Here is a 22,759-nt window from a genome sequence, read left to right on the forward strand (position 1 = left end):
AAACATAAATAAAATGCTTCGCTGGGCGCAGCTTGATACGACCGCAGAGGTCGAACCCTGAACAGTTGGGGCAAGTATGGACACAACATTCAAGCTTGATACAGCTCTGAATTTGGATTGTGATTAAATATTTGACACAGCATAGGTTTCTGACTCAGAAAGAATGTGGTCTAAGAACTTCAATTTTTTTAATTTACCTATTATGGTCCAATGTCCAAAATCAAAATACATGGTTAGATTCAGCATATCAAAGAACCCCATATATTCAATTTTTGTTGAAATCAAACAAAGTTTAATTTTGGACCCCAACTTGGACAAACTTGAAAACTGGTCCCATAATCAAAAATCTAAACACATGTTTAGATTCAGCATATCAAAGTACCCCAAGAATTCAATTTTTGTTAAAATCAAACTAAGTTTAATTTTGGACCCTTTGGACCTTAATGGAGACCAATTTAAAAAACGGGACCCAAAATTAAAAATCTAAAAACACGGTTAGATTTGGCATATCAAAGAACCCCAATAATTCAATTTTTGATGAAAGTTTAATTTTGGACCCTTTTGACCTCAATATGAACCAATTTGATAGCGGGCCCACAAAATAAAAAATCTAAATACATGGTAAGATTCAGCATATCAAAGAACCCCATATATTCAATTTTTGTTGAAATCAAACAAAGTTTAATTTTGGACCCCAGTTTGGACCAACTTGAAAACTGGGCCAAAAATCTAAAATCTAAATACATGTTTAGATTCAGCATATCAAAGAACCCCATATATTCAATTTTTGTTGAAATCAAACAAAGTTTAATTTTGGACCCCAACTTGGACCAACTTGAAAACTGGTCCCATAATCAAAAATCTAAACACATGTTTAGATTCAGCATATCAAAGAACCCCAAAAATTCAATTTTTGTTAAAATCAAACGTGTTTAATTTTGGACCCTTTGGACCTTAATGTAGACCAATTTAAAAAACGGGACCCAAAATTAAAAATCTAAATACACGGTTAGATTTGGCATATCAAAGAACCCCAATAATTCAATTTTTGATGAAATCAAACAAAGTTTAATTTTGGACCCTTTTGACCTCAATATGAACCAATTTGATAGCGGGCCCACAAATAAAAAATCTAAATACATGGTAAGATTCAGCATATCAAAGAACCCCATATATTCAATTTTTGTTGAAATCAAACAAAGTTTAATTTTGGACCCCAATTTGGACCAACTTGAAAACTGGGCCAAAAATCTAAAATCTAAATACATGTTTAGATTCAGCATATTAAAGAACCCCATATATTCAATTTTTGTTGAAATCAAACAAAGTTTAATTTTGGACCCCAACTTGGACAAACTTGAAAACTGGGCCCATAATCAAAAATCTAAACACATGATTAGATTCAGCATATCAAAGAACCCCAAGAATTCAATTTTTGTTAAAATCAAACTAAGTTTAATTTTGGACCCTTTGGACCTTAATGTAGACCAATTTAAAAACGGGACCCAAAATTAAAAATCTAAATACACGGTTAGATTTGGCATATCAAAGAACCCCAATAATTCAATTTTTGATGAAATCAAACAAAGTTTAATTTTGGACCCTTTTGACCTCAATATGAACCAATTTGATAGCAGGTCCACAAATAAAAAATCTAAATACATGGTTAGATTCAGCATATCAAAGAACCCCAAGAATTCAATTTTTGATGAAATCAAACAAAGTTTAATTTTGGACCCTTTTGACCTCAATGTGGACAAAGTTGATAACGGGGCCCAAAAATCAAAAATCTAAATACATGGTTAGATTCAGCATATCAAAGAACCCCATGTATTCAATTTTTGTTGAAATCAAACAAAGTTTAATTTTGGACCCCGATTTGGACCAACTTGAAAACTGGGCCCATAATCAAAAATGTAAATACATGTTTAGATTCAGCATATCAAAGAACCCTAAAAATTCAATTTTTGTTAAAATCAAACTAAGTTTAATTTTGGACCCTTTTGACCTTAATGTAGACCAATTTGAAAACGGAACCAAAAATTAAGAATCTAAATACACGGTTAGATTCGGCATATCAAAGAACCCCAATAATTCAATTTTTGATGAAATCAAACAAAGTTAAATTTTGGACCCTTTGGACCTCAATGTGGACCAATTTAAAAACGGGGCCCAAAATCCAAAAACTTAATACACGGTTAGATTCAGCATATTAAAGAACCCCAAGAATTCAAGAATAAAACCCCATTGAAATTGATCAAGAAATAAGCAATTTATACGAAGTATCTTCTTTTGCACAATACTGTGCAATTGAATATTTCTTGCTATTGTGCAATACTGTACAATTGACAATTTCTTGCTATTGCGCAATATTGTGCTATTGGATATTTCTTGCTATTGCGCAATACTGTGCAATTGAAGATTTCTTGCTATTGCGCAATACTGTGCAATTGAAGATTTCTTGCAATTGTGCAATACTGTGCAATTGAAAATTTCTTGCTATTGCACAATACTTATTATATAATAATTTACACATCCTGTTTGGTGTGTATCTCCTACCATATCATTATTATTTGCTTTTAAATATTAATCAGAAATAACCAACTTAAAATGGAAAATTTTAAAAGAAAAAAAAAAGGAAAAAAAGAAAAAAAAATTAAAAAAAAAAAATCCCCCCCCAATTTTTTTAACCCCCTTATGATTCATCACCCCCAAACTCAATCCCAGCCTTCCCTTTGTGGTATGGTACCTTGCAGTACAATTTCAGAGAGATCCATACACTTGAACACAAGTTATTGTCTGAAAACTAGAAAAATGCTTATTTTTGGCCCCTTTTTGGCCCCCTTTTCCTAAACGTTTCAGGCAATTACCCACAAACTCAATTCCAGCTTTCCCTTTGTGATATGGAACCTTGTAGTACAATTTCAGAAATATCCAAACACTTACACACAAGTTATTGTCATGAAACTAGAAAAATGCTTGTTTTTTGCCCCTTTTTTGGCCCCTAATTCCTAAAATTTTGAGGTAATTACCCCCAAAATCAATTACAGCCTTCCCTTTGTGATATGGAACCTTGTGGTACAATGTCAGAGAGATCCATACACTTACACACAAGTTATTGTCTGGAAGTTACAAAAATGCTTATTTTTGGCCCCTAATTCCTTAACTGTTAGTACCATAACCCCCAAAATCAATCCCAACCTTCCTTTCGTGGTATTGAACCTTATGGTAAAATTTCATGGAGATCCATTCACTTAAACTAAAGTTAGAGTGCGAAAACCAATGTGTCTTCGGACGACACCGGACGACGCCAGACGACGACGACGACGACGACGACGCCAACGTCATACCAATATACGACCAAAAAATTTTCAATTTTTGCGGTCGTATAAAAAGGAAACATTTACAGCTGATTTCAATGAGTGTGTAGGCAAAGGTAATATCTTTGGTTAGCAAGCTAACCAAAGATTTTAACTTTTTAGCTACACACTCATTGAAATCGGCTGTAATTATTATAAATATATAATAATAAAACATAGAATTTTGAATATTGATCTTGTCAAAAATGACAATCCAAAGATTTAAAACAATTCATTAATTCCTACTGTATATTTAAAAACAAATGTCGATTTAGTCTTATTATTTATTGTAAATTAAATTATTTGGTATTAGATAAGACTTTTATGCAATTTGGACATGATTTCACTATCAAAAAATATCCAACAAAGGTCAAAATAGTATATCTTTTCAAGGGACACTTTTACACGGAAGTGGACAATATTTTATAATAAAATTCTGTCCTGGACAAAATTTGACAGGTCATATCCGTGAAATTTTGTCCATTGGACATAATTTCATGGGGGACACTATTTAATCCTACAATCTCAGGTGCTGTGTTACTCATATTTTAACTTAATCTTCCTGTATACTTTTTAATGGCAGAACAGTCATAAAACACAAGGGGAAAATTATAACTTACTAGCAGACATTGGATGACAAAAAGGAAACAACTCACACAGGTATGCATGAGGACATAAGTATAGATAACTCACATAAAAACGACTGGGTTTCCATTCTTGTTACCACTCTCTTCATAATAGATGGAATGTAAGTCTGATACCTTTAACATCCCTGTGTCATAAGGTTCTATCTCTGGAAACAGATCTCTTTTGTCTGCCATTTCTGTTATTAAATAAAATCATCATAGTTCATATTAAATATTTTGCAAATGTTTAGATCCTACAATTTCAATTGGCAGACAAAAATATCGAAAAGCATTCCAAAACTATGTTTTATTTTCCAATAAACTGCAACATTTATATGACTATGTGTGTTCTCCTTGACTATACTTTACTACAATGCATAGGAAAACAAACTAAAAGCTTGATTAAACTTGTAATTTCATGATTATCGCATTAAAATTCAGACCTGCCAACTTTCACAATTTATGTGGGATTTCCCCCATGAGAGGTGTTGACCTGAATTTTGGAATTCTTTAGTGTATGAACTGAACACCTCAAAACAGGCATTCAAATGAGTTAAAAGGGTATTGAAGCACATACATACTCATTCAAACAATAAAATTGTAGATTAAAAACTTTTAAGACAATATAAGAGGAGCTAGCATATTAGATCCTCTTGTGCTTAGAATCCCCCATGGAAATTTTGATAAGTTGGCAGGTATGAAAATTGTAGTTATGAGAATTGAATGTTTCTTTTTGTTCTATTATAGCAATATAGGGTTAAAAAAGCATTGATCGTGTGAAGGCTCTCCTTCATACAAAATATACTTTGTTCAATAGTACTTTTACACCCCAATAAAACAACAAAAAGAATACAGACTTTAATTCTTAATTAAAGTTTTAATTCCCATTAAATGTAAAGAACAAAATTTATAATGCTTATAACAAACAAAACAATATGTGACAAAATACACATTTACACAAAGTCCTCACGGTTCCATGACATTTTCATAGAAGCCACAAAATTATTCCTTAAGACAAGTAATATTAAATCTGATTGTCAAATTCCTGTTTGCCAAACCGTACACATTTAATCAACAATTAATGTGCTTTGTCAACATTTACAGTTACTACTACCTGGCATTTAATTTTGCCCTTGTAACACAATTTATTTATTACTTCTAATTAGATTCAGTAACTGGGAGTATATAACTGTAATTCACTAACTGTCAAAAAATAATACAAGGACTATAATTATATCAAAGAGCTACAGTTCCGCAACCAAGATTTGTGTTGCTCGGTCTTTAGTTTTCTTTGTCGTGTTTTGTAGACTGTTGTTTGTCTTTTAGTCCTTTTAGTCGTTTCGTTTCCTGCCATGGCATTGTCAGTTCGTTTTTTACTTAGTTTGACAATCCCTTTGGTACTTTTTTATGATTTGTTCGTGTTTCGGTTACGGTCTTACTGAGCCCATATTTCCGTTTATTTATGAATAGCAGCGGTTGTTATGTAAAATTACCAAATACTATTCAAGAATGGAAAATATCAATCGACTGCCTTCTTCTTCTAATCTTTACTTTCACATTATCTGCCTCCTACTCTGCCGGATAGAGATATTGCAGTTTCGAGCCCAATCGTACCTACTCGGTCATTCCCGTTGGGCCAATAATAAGACTTAGCGAGAATAGCCGAGTAGATACGATTGCATTCGATTCACTTTCACTTTCAATTTAGAAGAAGATATCCGAGTTAAAATCAAGTAGATATGTCCTATTTTCGGTGCAAAATATAGTAGGCATGCATTTTGTGTCAGGGGATACATGGACACGTATGTATGGCTTCACCAAAAAGAGTACAAATATAAACAGCGTTATATCTATATATAAACAATCAATAATAGTGGATACAGTTACCCAGTGCTATTTCTTATATAAAACTTAGGATTCAGGCGGACACAGCTGGACACAACGTTATATATATATATAAAATACATAAAAAGTAGTGACTACAGACGGACATAAGTGGACACAACGTAATATCTATATAAAACTTATAGAATCTGCTGGCTTCAGGCGGACACAGCTGGACACAGTGCTATTTCTATATAAAACTTAAAGATATAGGGGGAGATAGGCGGACACAAGTGGACACAACGTAATATCTATATAAAACTTATAGAATCTGCTGGCTACAGGCGGACACAGCTGGACACAGTGCAATTCCTTTATAAAAATTATAAAAAATGGGGATACAGGCGGACACAAGTGGACACAACGTAATTTTTATATAAAACTTATAGAATCTGCTGGCTACAGGCGGACACAGCTGGACACAGTGCTATTTCTATATAAAACTTTATGAAATAGGGGGATACAGGCGGACACAAGTGGACACAACGTAATTTCTATATAAACATAGAATGTGCTGGCTACAGGCGAACACAGCTGGACACATTGATATTTCTATATAAAAATTACAGAAACAGGGGCCTACAGGCGGACACAAATGGACACAACGTAATTTCTATATAAAACTTAAAGATATAGGGGGAGATAGGCGGACACAAGTGGACACAACGTAATATCTATATATACATAGAATGTGCTGGCTACAGGCGGACACAGCTGGACACAGTGCAATTCCTTTATAAAAATTATAAAAATTGGGGATACTGGCGGACACAAGTGAACACAACGTAATTTCTATATAAAACTTATAGAATCTGGTGGCTACAGGCGGACACAGCTGGACACAGTGCTATTCCTATAATTTTTATAAAAACTGGGGATACAGGCGGACACAAGTGGACACAACGTAATTTCTATATAAAACATAGAATGTGCTGGCTACAGGCTGACACAGCTGGACACAGTGATATTTCTATATAAAAATTACAGAAACAGGGAGCTACAGGCGGACACAAGTAGACACAACGTAATTTCTATATAAAACTTATAGAATCTGCTGGCTACAGGTGGACACAGCTGGACACAGTGCTATTTCTATATAAAACATATAAAAACTAGTGACTACAGGCGGACACAAGTGGACAGAACGTAATATCTATATAAAACTTATTTAATCTGCTGGCTACAGGCGGACACAGCTGGACACATCATCTTCATCTTTTTATGTAAATTAAGCACCTCACATTTGAATAACTTTAAACACACCAGAACCAGGACCATGAATACATTTTTCTCAATGTTAATCTACTTTTTTCTGGATTTCATAAATGATCAATAAAACTTGACACCAGCCTAGACACATAAATATGATATCAGAACATTAAAACATTTCAGATAGAAAGTCAGCATTGTAGATTTGGATGAAAACTTGAAATGGAAAATTTTACGATGCTGTATTTTGGGCATATAATTCTAAATTTATATACATTTCTACAATTTTCTATAGTGGAAATCCATTACATATTTTTTTGTTTAACAAATTGATACCAGTAGTTGGCAAAACCAGTTTCATGTTTAATTAACGCAATTCTTAAGCCTGAGAACCCAATAGATTAAGCACAAAATGCAGTGAATTTCTCAGTTATATTAATGCAAATCAATTTAGAATAAAAACTATTTTCTTCAATATCAAATATCGACAGGAACACGATTTATTTTAAAACTAAATGTTTTATTTATTTTATCATAATTTTCAAGGGAAACAAACTATTTTTTTTCACTTCCCTGTATAAATTAAGTTATATTTTCCAGAAATTAAGGATCAAACAATTTACCCCCCACCCCCTCCCCCTCTTTCAGACCCCTTTTGTGTTTTCAATAATCTATAGACTAATAAAACCTAAACAGTGCGTGTGGTGAATCCTTTTAGGATATAAACTCAAAGAAACATCTACCTGCTCAAACTCAAGTCATGGATAATTGTATGTCATAACTGACTAGACAATGTAATTCAGTTTGACGTACAGCTCCGTAAACTTATACCCTGGGAACAGTATATCAATATATATGTTCCTGTTATACTGAACCATATCCAAATGAATATGATTTCATCTTTAAGGCGCAACACATATAAATATTGGGAATGCGTAAGAAAAATAGGAAGACATCAGTGGAAGAAATACATTGTTCACGCTATATGAAAATCAAAGGCTATATACACGCAAAGCTCCCGCTGCGAATCAGGAAGATCGGGGAAGAAAAGTCTGATAAGCCTACATCTGATAATTATCAAGGAATATATATCTTCTTACTTTGATATAGTTGTATTGCCATTCGTTTTTATTATTTATAGTAGGCCCCAAGTTAAAATCGGCTCTACACGTTTGGATGTACGCTGGACTACTATATATAACAATCGATTTTGCATGCGCCTGCGCAATGCGAATATTGAAAGTACAATAAAATAAAAGTTGTAGGAGTTTTGTCACAGCAAGTGTCCTTTAAGGGTATAAAATTGTATAGACAATTAATTAACTGTATTTCTTGAATAACACACAGCATTACACTGGAACTATTTGAATATTAAATATTGGTATTGGTGTTCTAGATAGATGTGTCCCGCCGGAGTCCGGTGCCTACGCATGCCAATACGAATTTACAGAATAATCCTAGAGTCAACTTTTCTCAAATGTGTGCAGTTTTTATATAAATTTCTACTTTGATATACTGCCATCCTGACTTGTCGATAGTATTTTACATGTTCCAAAAGGTGGCAATAAATTAAGTATCACTGTAGTAGATAATTTTCAGGCAGTAACAAATCAACAAATATCCAAGTCCAACCAGATCTGGTGATAAAATTCCAGGTTTTATTCCCATACTAGCTGTACTTATAATCTTTTTTTCCTGATTTTCCTGACATCCATTCATTTGTTCCATTCAAAATCATTACAAGGTTAACCACCAAAAATATCCTGTCATGTTTCAATCTGCATAAATTTTTTGTATTAAGATTGAAAATGAACAAACAATAAATACCTGAGAAGTCTACAGCACAGACCCCTCTTTGATGTTGACCTTTCAGTACTGACGATGTTTCATTGATTCTGTATCCCAGATATGTATAGTTTATCAGTCTCTTCCAACCTTTATGTACATAAATTAGATTGAAATATATTTAAAAAAAGATTCTACTAGGTACTACCATAAAGGTACTTTTGAACAATGATTCCATATTTTCTGGCTTTGTACTTGTTTTGGCTTTCAAACTTTTTTCATCTGAGCGTCACTGGTTGGTCTTGTGAGGACGAGACGCACGTTTGACGTATTGAATTTTAAGCCTAGTACCTTTTTTTAGCTATTATTCGTGTGCTTCTTTGTCCTATATGTTCTCCCATTTATTTGTTTTGTGGTCCTGTCATGTGATGTTGTCGTTTTGGTGTTGTGTTTGACGTTGCCATAAAAGCGGGAGGTTTGGCATGCCACAAAACCAGGTTCAACCCACCATTTTTTTCTTAAAATGTCCTGTACCAAGTCAGGAAAATGGCCATTGTTATATTATAGTTCGTTTCTGTGTGTCTTACATTTTAATGTTGTGTTTTTGTTGTGTCGTTGTTCTCCTCTTATATTTGATGCGTTTCCCTCAGTTTTAGTTTGTAACCCGGATTTGTTTTTATCTCTATCGATTTATGAGTTTCGAACAGCGGTATATATACTACTGTTGCCTTTATTTAGATATATTTTATAATATTTAGATATTTAAGGTTTGCCATAAATCAATGGATAATGTTTGATGTCACATGATATTTTTCTCTCTAAGGGATATAAGCCAATAACAATCCATTCTGTAAAATATTTTACAGAATGGACTGTTAGAGGCTTATATCTTACATTGTTTTACACGTTGAAACCTGAAAATTATAAAAACTTTCATAGTCCCCTGGTTCATGAAGGAAGTTCTAATTCGCACTTTGTACACAGGATAAGGTTTCGGTTGTTCATGACCCTTGTATTGCGGCATGATCTATCAAATTTTAGAAGCATTACTTTATTGCTTTTTTCATTTTAGTTGCAGTTGAAAATGATGTTAGGAAGGGCATCACCAGAGGTCAATTTTGATAACCTAAAGACGGACGAGGATAAATCTTTTGGAAAAAGAAATTCATAAAAGCAATAAAAACAAGACTTACAACGAGCATAATCAACTTATTGAATTAGTGCTAAAAGAGACAACCCAAAAACATGAGAAAAATGGTTGTGATATAAGTATTGGTAGTGTTAATAAACTAGCTGTTATCACAGAGATATGTCTCGCTTTTTTGTAATTTCGATAATGCAAATGTTGAAATTAAAATAGAAACACTTTATTTAACATAGATATAAGAAGATGTGGTATGAGTGCCAATGAGACAACTCTCCATCCAAGTCAAAATTTATAAAAGTAAACCATTATAGGTCACAGTACGGTCTTCAACACGGAGCCTTGGCTCACACCGAACAGTAAGCTATAAAGGGCCCCAAAAAATTACTAGTGTAAAACCATTCAAACGGGAAAACCAACGGTCTAATCTATATAAAAACGAGAAACGAGAAACACTTATGAACCACATCAACAAACGACAACTACTGAACATCAGATTCCTGACTTAGGACAGGTGCAAACAAATGCAGCGGGTTTAAACGTTTTAATGGTACCAAACCTTCACCCTTTTTCTGAAACAATAGTGTAACATCACAACATAGAAAGACACACTATAAAATATCAACTGAAATAGCTTAACTCAATCAAAGGACATATTAACACCATTGAACATACACTGAACAAATAAATTTGACCTATGACACAATGTCAATACAAAATAAATGTACGTTTTGCAAATACTCAAAGTCAATGAACCATGACTGAAGGTACATGGCTGAACAATCTCCATGGAAATGAGATGTACCAATGCTAATACAACTGCATACTAAATACCATTGACTTATCATAAGTAGTTCCCTTTAAACATACCTAAACACAAGCTCATACATTTAAATATAGCAAAATTTCAAACACAAGTTAATACATTTAAATAAAGCAAAATTTCAAAAGTCAATAAACCATAACTGAGGGGGCGGGGGTCAAATAATTTTCCTGGTAATGAGATGTGCCAATGCTAATACAACTGCATACTAAATATCATTGACCTATCGCTAGTGGTTCTCCATAAACCGACCTAATCACAAACTAATACATGAAAACTAAGCTAAAGTTTCAAAGTCAATAGACCATGACTGAGGGGGTGGGGCCAAATAATTTCCATGGAAATGAGATATGCTAATGCTTATACAACTGCATACCAATTATCATTTACTTATCACTAGTGGTTCCCCATAAACTGACCTAATCACAAACTAATACATGAAAACTAAGCAAAAATTTCAAAGTTATTAGACCATGACTGAGGGGGCGGGGCCAAATAATCTCCATGGAAATGAGATATGCCAATGCTTATACAACTGCATACCAATAATCATTAACTTACCACTAGTGGTTCCCCATAAAATGACCTAATCACAAACTAATACATGAAAACTAAGCAAAGTTTCAAAGTCAATAGACCATGACTGAGGGGGTGAGGCCAAATAATCTCCATGGTAATGAGATGTGCCAATACCAATACAACTGCATACCAAATATCTTTGACTTACCACTAGTGGTTCACCATAAACTAGACATAATCACAAACTAATACATTGTTGACGCCGCTGTCGCCGTCGCCGCCGGAAACAGCATACCTATGTCTCGCTTTTTGACTCCGTCAAGCGAGACAAAAATCAATTTGAAAGTGATTTTTTTCTCAAGAAACCGTTTTAATGAGTGACAAAATTATTGTATTGGAAGGTGACTTTAATAAAATGTTTTTTTAATTGTCATTTGATCTTTGGTTTTATTTTTGTTTACATGATGAAAACAATTGGGGTAATTAATAGTTTTTTTTTTATTTCAGTGATTGAACTATCATTTATCTGTAAGAATCAGTAATGCTACCCTTTAGCTGTGCAATATTTTTTAGAAAGAGGAGGTCTATTCTTAAAAATATTGGACAGCTAAAGGTAACATAATGGTTTCTTACAGGTTAATGATAGTCCAATCACTGAAATAAAGAACGGGTAAAACAATAGAATGACATCACAACAATGTTTTAATTATCCATAACATTTTAGAATATGAGACAGGAGAATGAAATGCCAGACATGTGACCTCTAGTCTGACTTTCTGTTTGGCTTAAGTCATCTCTATAAAAATACATCCTTTTCAAACGATAACTTCAAGATAACAGATAAACAATGTTTCAATAGTAATTTCCTAAGATAAAAAAAATATAGAAAAATGCACCTAGCCTATTAAAGGCATTTATTAGCAGCATGTTTATGATAAATTTCAATGTTTAGTGGACCGTGGAATAGGCCTAATACCATAGTAATTTCACATCATGTGGCCTTATTTTCATGTTGATAAGACCACAACGTCAATGTAAACAACCTAAAAATCTATTTGGACTGACAGATAAGATAAGATAAGATAAGATAATTTTATTGGTTCAAAATCCAAAATTATAGGATTGTTACCAAGACAATACAAAAACATAAAAAACAAAATCTGACCACATTTATAAACATTATATATATATAACTGTATATCCCCTCCATTATAAAAAGAAAATATTGTTACAACAAGAAATGATTGTAACAGGATGCTGTTACGAAGTCTCCCAAACGAAGCTCCCATAATTCGTAATTCCCAGGGTCGCCTGACATTGGGCAACGTCCATTGAAAATTGGTTTGGTCCAGTAAAGTTATATGCATTAGTGATGCCTGGGGACTAACCTTGTATATCATTCAAATCATCTTGGCATGACAAACCAGAATATATATGGTTTAGGGGTGGGGATCTCAACCATTTACAAGATACTAGAATATTGGGGGTGGGGAGGAACCCCTGGGGACTGGCCCTATACGTCATTCAAATGTTCATTACATGACGAACAGGAATATATATGGTTTAGGGGTGGCGATCTCAACCATTTACAAGATATTAGAACATTGGGGGTGGGGGGAACCCCTGGGGACTGACCGTATACGTCATTCAAATGTTCGAGACATGACAAATAGGAATATATATGGTTTAGGGGTGGGGATCTCGAGCATTTACAAGATATTAGAACTTTCTCAAATGGCAGGGGGTCGGGATGACCCCTGGGGACTTACCCTGTATATCATTCAAACCATGTCAGCATGACAAACCAGAATATATATGGTTTAGGGGTGGGGATCTTGACCACTTAGAAGATATTAGAACTTTCTTAAATGGCAGGGGGTGGGGGTGACCCCTGGGGACTTACCCTGTATAACATTTGATGTGCTTTATCATGACAAACCAGAATATATATGGTTTAGGGGTGGGGATCTCGACCATTTACAAGATATTAGAACTTTCTTAAATGGCAAGGGGTGGGGGTGACCCCTGGAGACTAACCCTGTATTTCATTTGATGTGCTTAATCATGACAAACCAGAATATATATGGTTTAGGGGTGGGGATCTCGACCATTTACAAGATATTAGAACTTTCTCAAATGGCAAGGGGTGGGGGTGACCGCTGGGGACTGACCCTGTATAACATTTGATGTGCTTTATCATGACAAACCAGAATATATATGGTTTAGGGGTGGGGATCTCGACCATTTACAAGATATTAGAACTTTCTCAAATGGCAGGGGGTCGGGATGACCCCTGGGGACTTACCCTGTATATCATTCAAACCATCTCAGCATGACAAACCAGAATATATATGGTTTAGGGGTGGGGATCTTGACCACTTAGAAGATATTAGAACTTTCTTAAATGGCAGGGGGTGGGGGTGACCCCTGGGGACTTACCCTGTATAACATTTCATGTGCTTTATCATGACAAACCAGAATATATATGGTTTAGGGGTGGGGATCTCGACCATTTACAAGATATTAGAACTTTCTAAAATGGCAGGGGGTCGGGATGACCCCTGGGGACTAACCCTGTATATCATTCAAACCATCTTAGCATAACAAACCAGAATATATATGGTTTAGGGGTGGGGATCTTGACCACTTTCAAGATATTAGAACTTTCTTAAATGGCAGGGGGTGGGGGTAACCCCTGGGGACTAACCCTGTATTTCATTTGATGTGCTTTATCATGACAAACCAGAATATATATGGTTTAGGGGTGGGGATCTCGACCATTTACAAGATATTAGAACTTTCTCAAATGGCAGGGGATCGGGATGACCCCTGGGGACTAACCCTGTATATCATTCAAACCATCTTAGCATGACAAACGAGAATATATATGGTTTAGGGGTGGGGATCTTGACAACTTAGAAGATATTAGAACTTTCTTAAATGGCAGGGGGTGGGGGTGATCCCTGGGGACTAACCCTGTATTACATTTGATGTGCTTTATCATGACAAACCAGAATATATATGGTTTAGGGGTGGGGATCTCGACCATTTACAAGATATTAGAACTTTCTCAAATGACAGGGGGTGGGGATGACCCCTGGGGACTAACCCTGTATATCATTCAAACCATCTTAGCATGACAAACCAGAATATATATGGTTTAGGGGTGGGGATCTTGACCACTTACAAGGTATTAGAACTTTCTTAAATGTCAGGGGGTGGGGGTGACCCCTGGGGACTAACCCTGTATTTCATTTAATGGGCTTTATCTTTTAGAACATTTTCAATTAAAAAGTTTGTGTCTATCACAAACGGTTTTCAATTTATAATCATTTGAAAATTTAAAAAAATAAAATCCCATAGGGTTCTATAGTAAAACCCTCTTTTCTTTTTGCCCCTCAAAGTACCCCTTTATAAACCCCATTGCAAAAACAAAACCCTGATTGCACCACTAGACATGTTAGTCTAACATATTGTGAAACCCTAAGTTAATCCGACAAGCGGTTTTGGAGAACGGGTGCGGACAAGTTCAAATTTAAAAGCGGCGGAAGAAGAAGAAGAAGAAGAAGAAGAAGAAGAAGAAGAAGAAGAAGAAGAATAATAATAATAATAAGAACTGAGCAAAAACAATAAGTCTTCCCAAACTTCGTTTGGGAGACTTAATAATAAATGAATGTATATAATCTCTGCTGAGGAGGTGGTACCACAAAGTTATTAAGTACTCAATAAAGCATTTCTAGAATTATGCATGGTGCTTATGATTTTACAATAATTTTTAATTATATCAGTCTCACCACAGGTATACAAAAATTTAAATTTTGCTTCATTAGTCATATTTAAAAAAGGGGGAACTATTTCACTAATTTTGGAAAATAATTGTTCTCTAATTGTATTTAGTTTTGTACATATTATAGTGAAATGAAATTCATCTTCTACTTCTAAAAGACACAAGGGACAAATTCTTTCTTCTACAGGTGTTTTAGTGTGTCGTCCTTGTTCAATTTTAAGAACACTATTACTTATGTGAATTTTGGCAAAATGTCCTATTACTTTTCTGTCAATATTTAACAATAAATAGGTTTCCAATTTGTAATTTTCTTTAAGTTGCCTATATGTTCTGAGCTTATTACCGTGCAATGATTTATCATCACAAAAAATATTTTCTTTCCAATAATTCAGATATCTATCATTAAGTTTGGTATGAAGTGCATATAATAAACGCCTTTTTGAAATAGTATCATGATTTTCCCAAACATGTGAAAAATTTAATGTAGCAAGTAGCTGTTCAATCTTTTTCGCAAATCCATTGGTTAATTGCAGGTTTGAACTATATACATCTTTAAGTAAACAATTATTACCAGATTTTATCACATGCAACCAGAAGCCAATTGACAGTTTTAATGCTTCTATAAAAACTGGATACATACCAAGTTCAGCTAGCACTGCTAAATTGACAGCTGTTTTATTTACCCCAATTAAAGTTTTTGCAAATTTAATCTGAATTTTATTGGTAGCCAATGACCAATATTTTGACTCTAGATTTGTAATATCTTTAATCATATATAGAGACCAAACTTCACTACAATAAAGAAGTATAGGTTTAACACAAGCATCAAAAAGCTTGAGGTGAGGTAAAACATTAATATCTTCAGAAAATAACAGTTTTCTAATACAAAATATAGCTTTTGAGGCTTTTTTACAAAAAAGTCTCACTGCCTCAGTAAAACAGACAGACGAACAGACCATACAACATTATATCCATAAAAATCATAAGTAAAATAACATGTAATTGGAATTAGCTGAAATGATTTTTTTTCAATTTATTGTTGGCTTTGCTTGTGAAAAGTTAAAAAACTTAATTTTGGTATACATTCTTAGTAGACAATGTGTTCAAAGGGAAATAACTCACCATAACCATAAAACATCTATTTTCTATACATGTCCCAGTACAAGTAATGATTCCTGACAAGATAATAAAGGCTCCTGTTCCTAGTAGCAAGTATGTTGCCAAAGGGAAAGTACTGTTCCCTAGCAGATTGATATAGGTATGCTTCTGGAACTTGATATATAACCCTAATGCTAGGAAAGCTAATCGGGCTGTCAGCTGGAAAAGAAATATAGAATATATCATGCATAAAAATACTATTGAATTTTAAAGAACATTTAATTAATTGACAGAACATGATAAAGAAAAGTTAGGAAACGGAATATTATTGTAATTTGAAGTTAGCAATGTTAGCTGAAAAATTAGAAATAATTTTATATTAGGATCTTTTATCCTGTTAGCATGGTTATAAAATCTTACTAGCAACAGAATACAGTAAACAATGAAGGAAGAATTTCATTTAATTTGAACAAAGAACAAAGGGAGATTATTCAATTAACATGTATCTATATCTTCTCTTGTCTTATATTATACATTTACAAATTCTATACTTTATATAGTTAGTTCTGAACATGCATAGAGAATATTTGCCAATGGATGATTCTAAGCAACCAATAATCAATAAATCATTTAAATTGTAATATCTTTTTAAGTTGCCTTTTCTATAACTATAAACATATATATAATACACTTACCCAAAAGAAAAAGTTGAACACATAAAGGACGACTTTTAGGAAGTTTTTACCACACAGGTCCCTTTTTCTCCTATTATTTCCTCTAGCTGATTGTAAAATCCCAAAACTGATAGAATGTTAACTTCTGTTTAACCACTGTCTGCACACTGCACACTAACAATCTTTTGTTACTGATATCATTTGCAGCTTTTTCCAATTCAATGAGGCTATTTGTATTGATTCAGTTACCATCCATCTATTGTGAAAGAGAAAGAAAATATTACTATCAGAACAAAAAATGTCCACAGATATACTGCACTTAAAGTTAACTTTAGTTACTTTCCTGAAAAAACCAATTAGATAATTTCACATAATCGTTACTTTATGACTTTATAAAGTTTTTCTATCACATGAAAAAGTAATTATAATTTAATGCATATAATAAACGTAATTAACTGCAGTCAGGGGCGTAGCTGCCGTTAGGCACTTTAGGCACGTGCCTACACATAATTTTTCACAAATAATTATTTTATTAAAACAAGTAATAAACAATGTTATCTGTAGATGCATGTGAATTCGTCAAAACTCTTTCATTATCGAATGTCATGCGTACACTAGTCTATCATCCTTATTGAATCAGTGGCGTATTGGAACTGTATGTCATTATATTCCACCTAATATATATAACTTTAAACTAGAACTTTGGTTCAGATAATTCACTTCAATCAACAAATACTTGAATGAACCTCAACTTAGATAAATGATTTTTTTTAATTAGTTGTTGTTGGCCCAAGTTCAATCTGATGCCTAGTGAAGAGAGAAAGAATGCCACGCTCTCTGCACGTTAAGACACTTGAAACAACTCTTTGAGGGGTTAGTAGGTTGTCTACTGAAAGGCAAATTTCTGTTCCTATTTAATAAACCCTCATTTTCCAATGCATGGCATTTCCAAATTTCCAGACCTTCATCCTGGACGACCTCTATCTGTTTTAGTCCTGAACATGCATGAATTATTTGCCACTGGATGTCTATCAATCAATCAATCAATCAATCAATCAATCAATCAACTAGCTTTCAGTAACTTCGAGTACTCTCAGATCTACATGTAATGACGATAATTATTCAAATTCCTAAGCAGGTAGGGATTTTACAGTACAGGATATAAGAAAATATGAATTTCTTGAATTTTGTTAGACACTGGTAGTATGAACAGAACAGAACTTCTGCATGACATATTGACTGTGTGTGTGTATGTGTTTGTGTGGCCGGGGGAGGGTGAAGGTTTAAGAATCAAAATATGAATGGTCGATGCGCCGTATTCCAAAAGTTATTATTATTATGTAGTAGTCTCAGTGTTTACGTGCCTATTTTTTTTTTTTTTAATGAAGGATCGTCAATATGTACTATCAATTGATGTATATATCAATTATACTCAATCAGAAACAGGTTGTGCTGCTTAATAAAGGGCTACGCTGATCCACGCTGGGCAATGCATATTGGAAATATTGTTTTTTTTTATATTTCCAATTGTACTGCCAGTTAATTCATCAGTCAGATGTAATTGTAGAATTATGTTTATTTTTTCGACATTGTTTTCATGTATATTATCATGATAAAATGACGTTTTTTTATGTTTTTTTGTACACAAAATTTTGCAACCTAAATGCTGAAAACCGTTTTCCGTCGGAGGGCTACGCCCCCAGAACCCCTTACCAGGGGCCTTATGGGGCCCCAGACCCCCTGCCACAATTTGTGCCTACAGTTTATTGGATACCCAGCTACGCCCCTGGCAGTTGTCTGGCTATGCTTCATCTCACAATATATTGTGTATACATATACACCTGGTGATACCCACCCAGATACATTATTCACATATACGACCATGCAAGACCCTCATGGATAACCAGGGTCAGTAAAAAAAAACATGTCATTCACAATATAAAAACCATACAATAATTTCTGTATTAACAGTATTTGAAATGTTATACAACAGTTTAACCAGGTATTTAAAATCTTAACCCTGTGGTTTTTAGATACAATCCAAATGGACTTTGATGCTTTGGTGTTGATATTTAAATGTCTTCTTACTTTTTGTGTCATTAAGTTGCTGTCTCATTGATATATTATACCCTTTATCTCCATTATACAACTTTTTATCATGGTAAGCAAAGGTATTTAGGCCATGTTAAATTACTGAAAGAACTTATATGTATGGGCTTTGCTCATTGTTAAAGGTCGTAAGGTGACCCGTAGCCGTTAATTTCTGTGTCATTTGGTCTCTTTTGGCTCGTTTCTCATTGGCAATCGTACCACATCTTCTTTTTCATATTATGCAAGATAATTCCTGGTTTCCCCTTTGATTTGTTCAAATCTTCAAATATTAATGTAAAGTAACTAGATGCTCCGCAGGGTGCAGCTATATACGACTGCAGAGGTCGAACCCTGAACAGTTGGGACAAGTATGGACACAACATTCAAGCTTGATACAGCTCTGAATTTGGATTGTGATTAAATAGTTGACACAGCATAGGTTTCTGGTAGTCTAACAGCCTTCACAATTAACTTTTGAGTCCACAAGCCCGAAGCTTGAAAATTTTAGTTGGATTCTGTTGGCTTGTAGAGAAGAATTTTACAAGTCCAAACTTGGTTAAGCGTGAAGACTGGTCTAATGAACTTAAAAAATGTATTTGCTTTTGAGTTATACACTATGCTGTTGAATATTAATCCCCTAAAAAAAAATATTTAAAGAAATCTGAAATGAGAAAAATTGTACCCCTACCCCCCCCCCCCCCCTTTTTTTTTCATCTTCTCTTTTCCCTTATTCCAATAATAATCTCAATTCAAATTTCTTATGGAGTTTTTAACAATAACTACTCATTTAATAAATACATCATAAAATATAAAAATATAAAATGACATAGTCATGGTTAAAATTAATATAAATGAATAGTATTACTTCTAAAAAAAAATTACAGCTTATCATCTCAAGACAATCATCATTTCTTAATACATAATTTTCAAACAGTGTAAGGGAGGTAATCAAACATATATATAACAGTATTCTTTAAATTTGAATTGGATTACCTCCCTAACACAGCTTTTAAATTGAAACACGTGTTTTCCCCTTTTTTTTGGCCCCTAATAGCTAAATGATTTAAGCCATAACCCCCAATAACTATCCCTTTGTAGTATGGAAACTTGTGGTATAATTTCAGAGAGATTTATTATTAAACACAAGTTATTGACTGTAAACTACAACAAGTTATTGTCTGGAAACTAGAAAAATGCTTATTTTTGGCCCTTTTATGGCCCCTAATTCTTGCATGAATGGGACAATAATGCCCAAATTCAATCTAAGTCTTCCTTTTGTGATATGGAACTTTGTGGTACAATATAAGAGAGATCTATACACTTACACACAAGTTATTGTCCAGAAACTACAAAATTTGTTTTTGGCCCCTTTTGGGCCCTTAATTCTTAACTGTTGACACCATAGACCGCAAAATGAATCCAAACCTTTTACTTGTGGTATTAAACATTATGGTACAATTTCAGAGCAATTGAAATACTTATACACAAGTTATTATCCTGAAAGTAGAAAAATGCTTGTTTTGGGGCCTTTTTGGGCCTATTATTACTTAACCGGTGGGACCATCAACCCCAAAATCAATCCAATATTTATCATGTGTGCCTAAAGACTACATCAGGTGCCATTTAACTAGGTGCCAATTTGACTAGGTGCTGATTTGACTATACCGGGTGCCGATTTGACCGGATACTGATTTGACTAGAACTCTGACCAATGAGCTGTTGAATACCATAAATGGGCTGTCGACATTTGATCAAGCTTCCGTCGTAAATATTGGTCACAGTGTAATTAACCAGATTGTTTTGGGGCCAGATTGATTTTGGGCCAGAACAACCTGATACCCTAGTACTTTACCAGTATATAATAGAACATTAGTAAGTTAATCTGTTTATATCTAGTTTTAACCATTTACCCCCCAGAAGATATATCCTGTCATTCCTGTTGTCTAGTGTTCATTGTACTTCTTCTTCTATATTTTGTGGTTAATCTGCAGTTGAAATTTCCATAACACAGATATACTGTGCGGGTGTGTCAACCAGTATACGCCAAGTTAAAAATAAACAAAAGCTTGTGTATTTACAGGAACAAAATCAAATAAAATTATGTGAGTTTGCAACAACTGTACAGGGTTAAAATCAGGTATCAATAGTTACACCAGGAACTGCCACACACAGACCCGGAAGGCGTCTGTTGTGGGGGCTTGGATGGCACTTTCAGGTAATTGGTTCCAGTCAAAAAATTGTTCTGGGGATGAAACTGTATTTATAGGCATCCGTTGAAGTGCTAACTCTGGAAAACCTGTCTCTGTGCCTGTGGTATTGTCTGGTTGTTACAGTTGGTCTCCTGATGTAATCTGGGATAATGACCGATGCTTCTCCATGCAGGATCTTATATAGGAGTATAAGCCTGGCTCCTTGCCTGCGTGTTGCTAGTGTTGGCCAGCCAAGTGTCTGTAGGATGTTGGTTACAGAACCTGGTTCCCGAGAATAGGTTGTTGTAGATCTAGTCGGTTGAATTATGTAATGACAAAGCATACAATATTTGGATACTTAAATTGTAAATAAAATTTAGCTTCTGTTTATCTATCTTGATAGTAATTTGTGTTGTCATCTATCTAAAGCACGTGAATAAAGTAAAATCACACAACAATATTGCACTTCGGATGAGTTTGGTAGAATAGTCACGACAACAACCTAACTTCCGGTTGGTTTTGTTTAATAAACAGAAGTACTCCAGTTGCTCCGTTCGATAGCCAATGGTCAAGAGATATTTTGAATGAGGAAGGTTTTATTTTGGGAAACTATTATAATAACAGTTTTATTTATCATTCGAATACCAAACCTGTTTTCGTAAATTAGAACATTCTTAAAACTTATATCTGTTATGATTATTTAAAAGAAAAATCTATATGTAATATGAATTGTAACTGAACCTTGTGAAAACACTGTTTATTCTAAACTAAAGATAATGTTATTTATAGCGGGGAAATCGTGTCATTCTATAATGGGCATAAAATATGACTTGTACTCAGAGGCGTATTAAGTGGGGGACAGTGGTCCAGGTCCCTTTGTAGGAAAATTCGTTTGACTAACTAAGTTATTTAGGGATCAGTGAAGCATGACTGGAGTGGGACCCCTCTTGGCCACTACCACCCCCTTTATCAAAATTTCTGGATCTTCACTGGTACTGCATACATACTTTTATCATCGGTACTTTATATTTTTCTCCTTTGCTTTGATTTTACTTTTATATTCCGGCTCAATTTAACTGTGCTTTTTTCAGTGTTGCTATCATGAGCACTGTGACATCTTGTTTCACTTAATAATGCTTTCACATTGATATGCATTTTATTTTATTTGCATGTCTTAAATTGTTTACATGAACTGTATACGCCTTTTATTTGTTCGTTGGTAAAAAGCTGTACAGAGCTTACATTATTATAGGTTTATAATGTACCAAATTTTATTTTTCTCAACCTTGTTATATAGTCTCACTTATGGGTACTTATTGGTCATCCCTAATGACCCACTTGTTTTGTATTTCTGTGAAGCAGAATATTAATTCCTACAAAACATTTCAAAGATAATAAATTGTTTCGCCGAGCGCAGCTAGATACGACCGCGGACATGAACAGTTGGGGCAAAAATGGACACAATATTCGCGCTTGGGTCTGAATATGGATTGTTATTAAATATTTGACACATAATAGGATTCTGACAGAGAATAACTGTAGTCAAGGAACTTAGAATTGGTTATATGTTT

At 34.1% G+C, this 22,759-nt stretch overlaps 1 protein-coding gene across 3 annotated transcripts in view; it reads right to left on the reverse strand.

Moving 5' to 3' along the window:
• LOC127720563 (probable proline iminopeptidase) overlaps positions 1-21,682 on the reverse strand; it is a 39,376-nt gene extending 17,694 nt beyond the window's left edge. For 2 of the 3 annotated variants that reach the window (XM_052227174.1, XM_052227175.1), the window contains exons 1-4: positions 20,910-21,682; positions 16,930-17,164; positions 16,259-16,453; positions 4,053-4,182 (exon numbers count right to left, since the gene is read on the reverse strand). In XM_052227174.1, the coding sequence (XP_052083134.1) occupies positions 4,053-4,182; positions 16,259-16,274 (146 nt within the window). In that variant the 5' untranslated portion in view covers positions 16,275-16,453; positions 16,930-17,164; positions 20,910-21,682. Of the gene's footprint in view, positions 1-4,052; positions 4,183-5,478; positions 5,619-16,258; positions 16,454-16,929; positions 17,165-20,909 lie in introns of those variants that run through there. The other variant, XM_052227176.1, reaches the window with a different exon arrangement.
• Positions 21,683-22,759: the final 1,077 nt, after the last annotated feature.

The sequence above is a fragment of the Mytilus californianus genome, unplaced genomic scaffold (genome assembly GCF_021869535.1).
Source record: "Mytilus californianus isolate M0D057914Y unplaced genomic scaffold, xbMytCali1.0.p SCAF_11, whole genome shotgun sequence".
NCBI classification, from domain to species: Eukaryota; Metazoa; Mollusca; class Bivalvia; order Mytilida; family Mytilidae; genus Mytilus; species Mytilus californianus.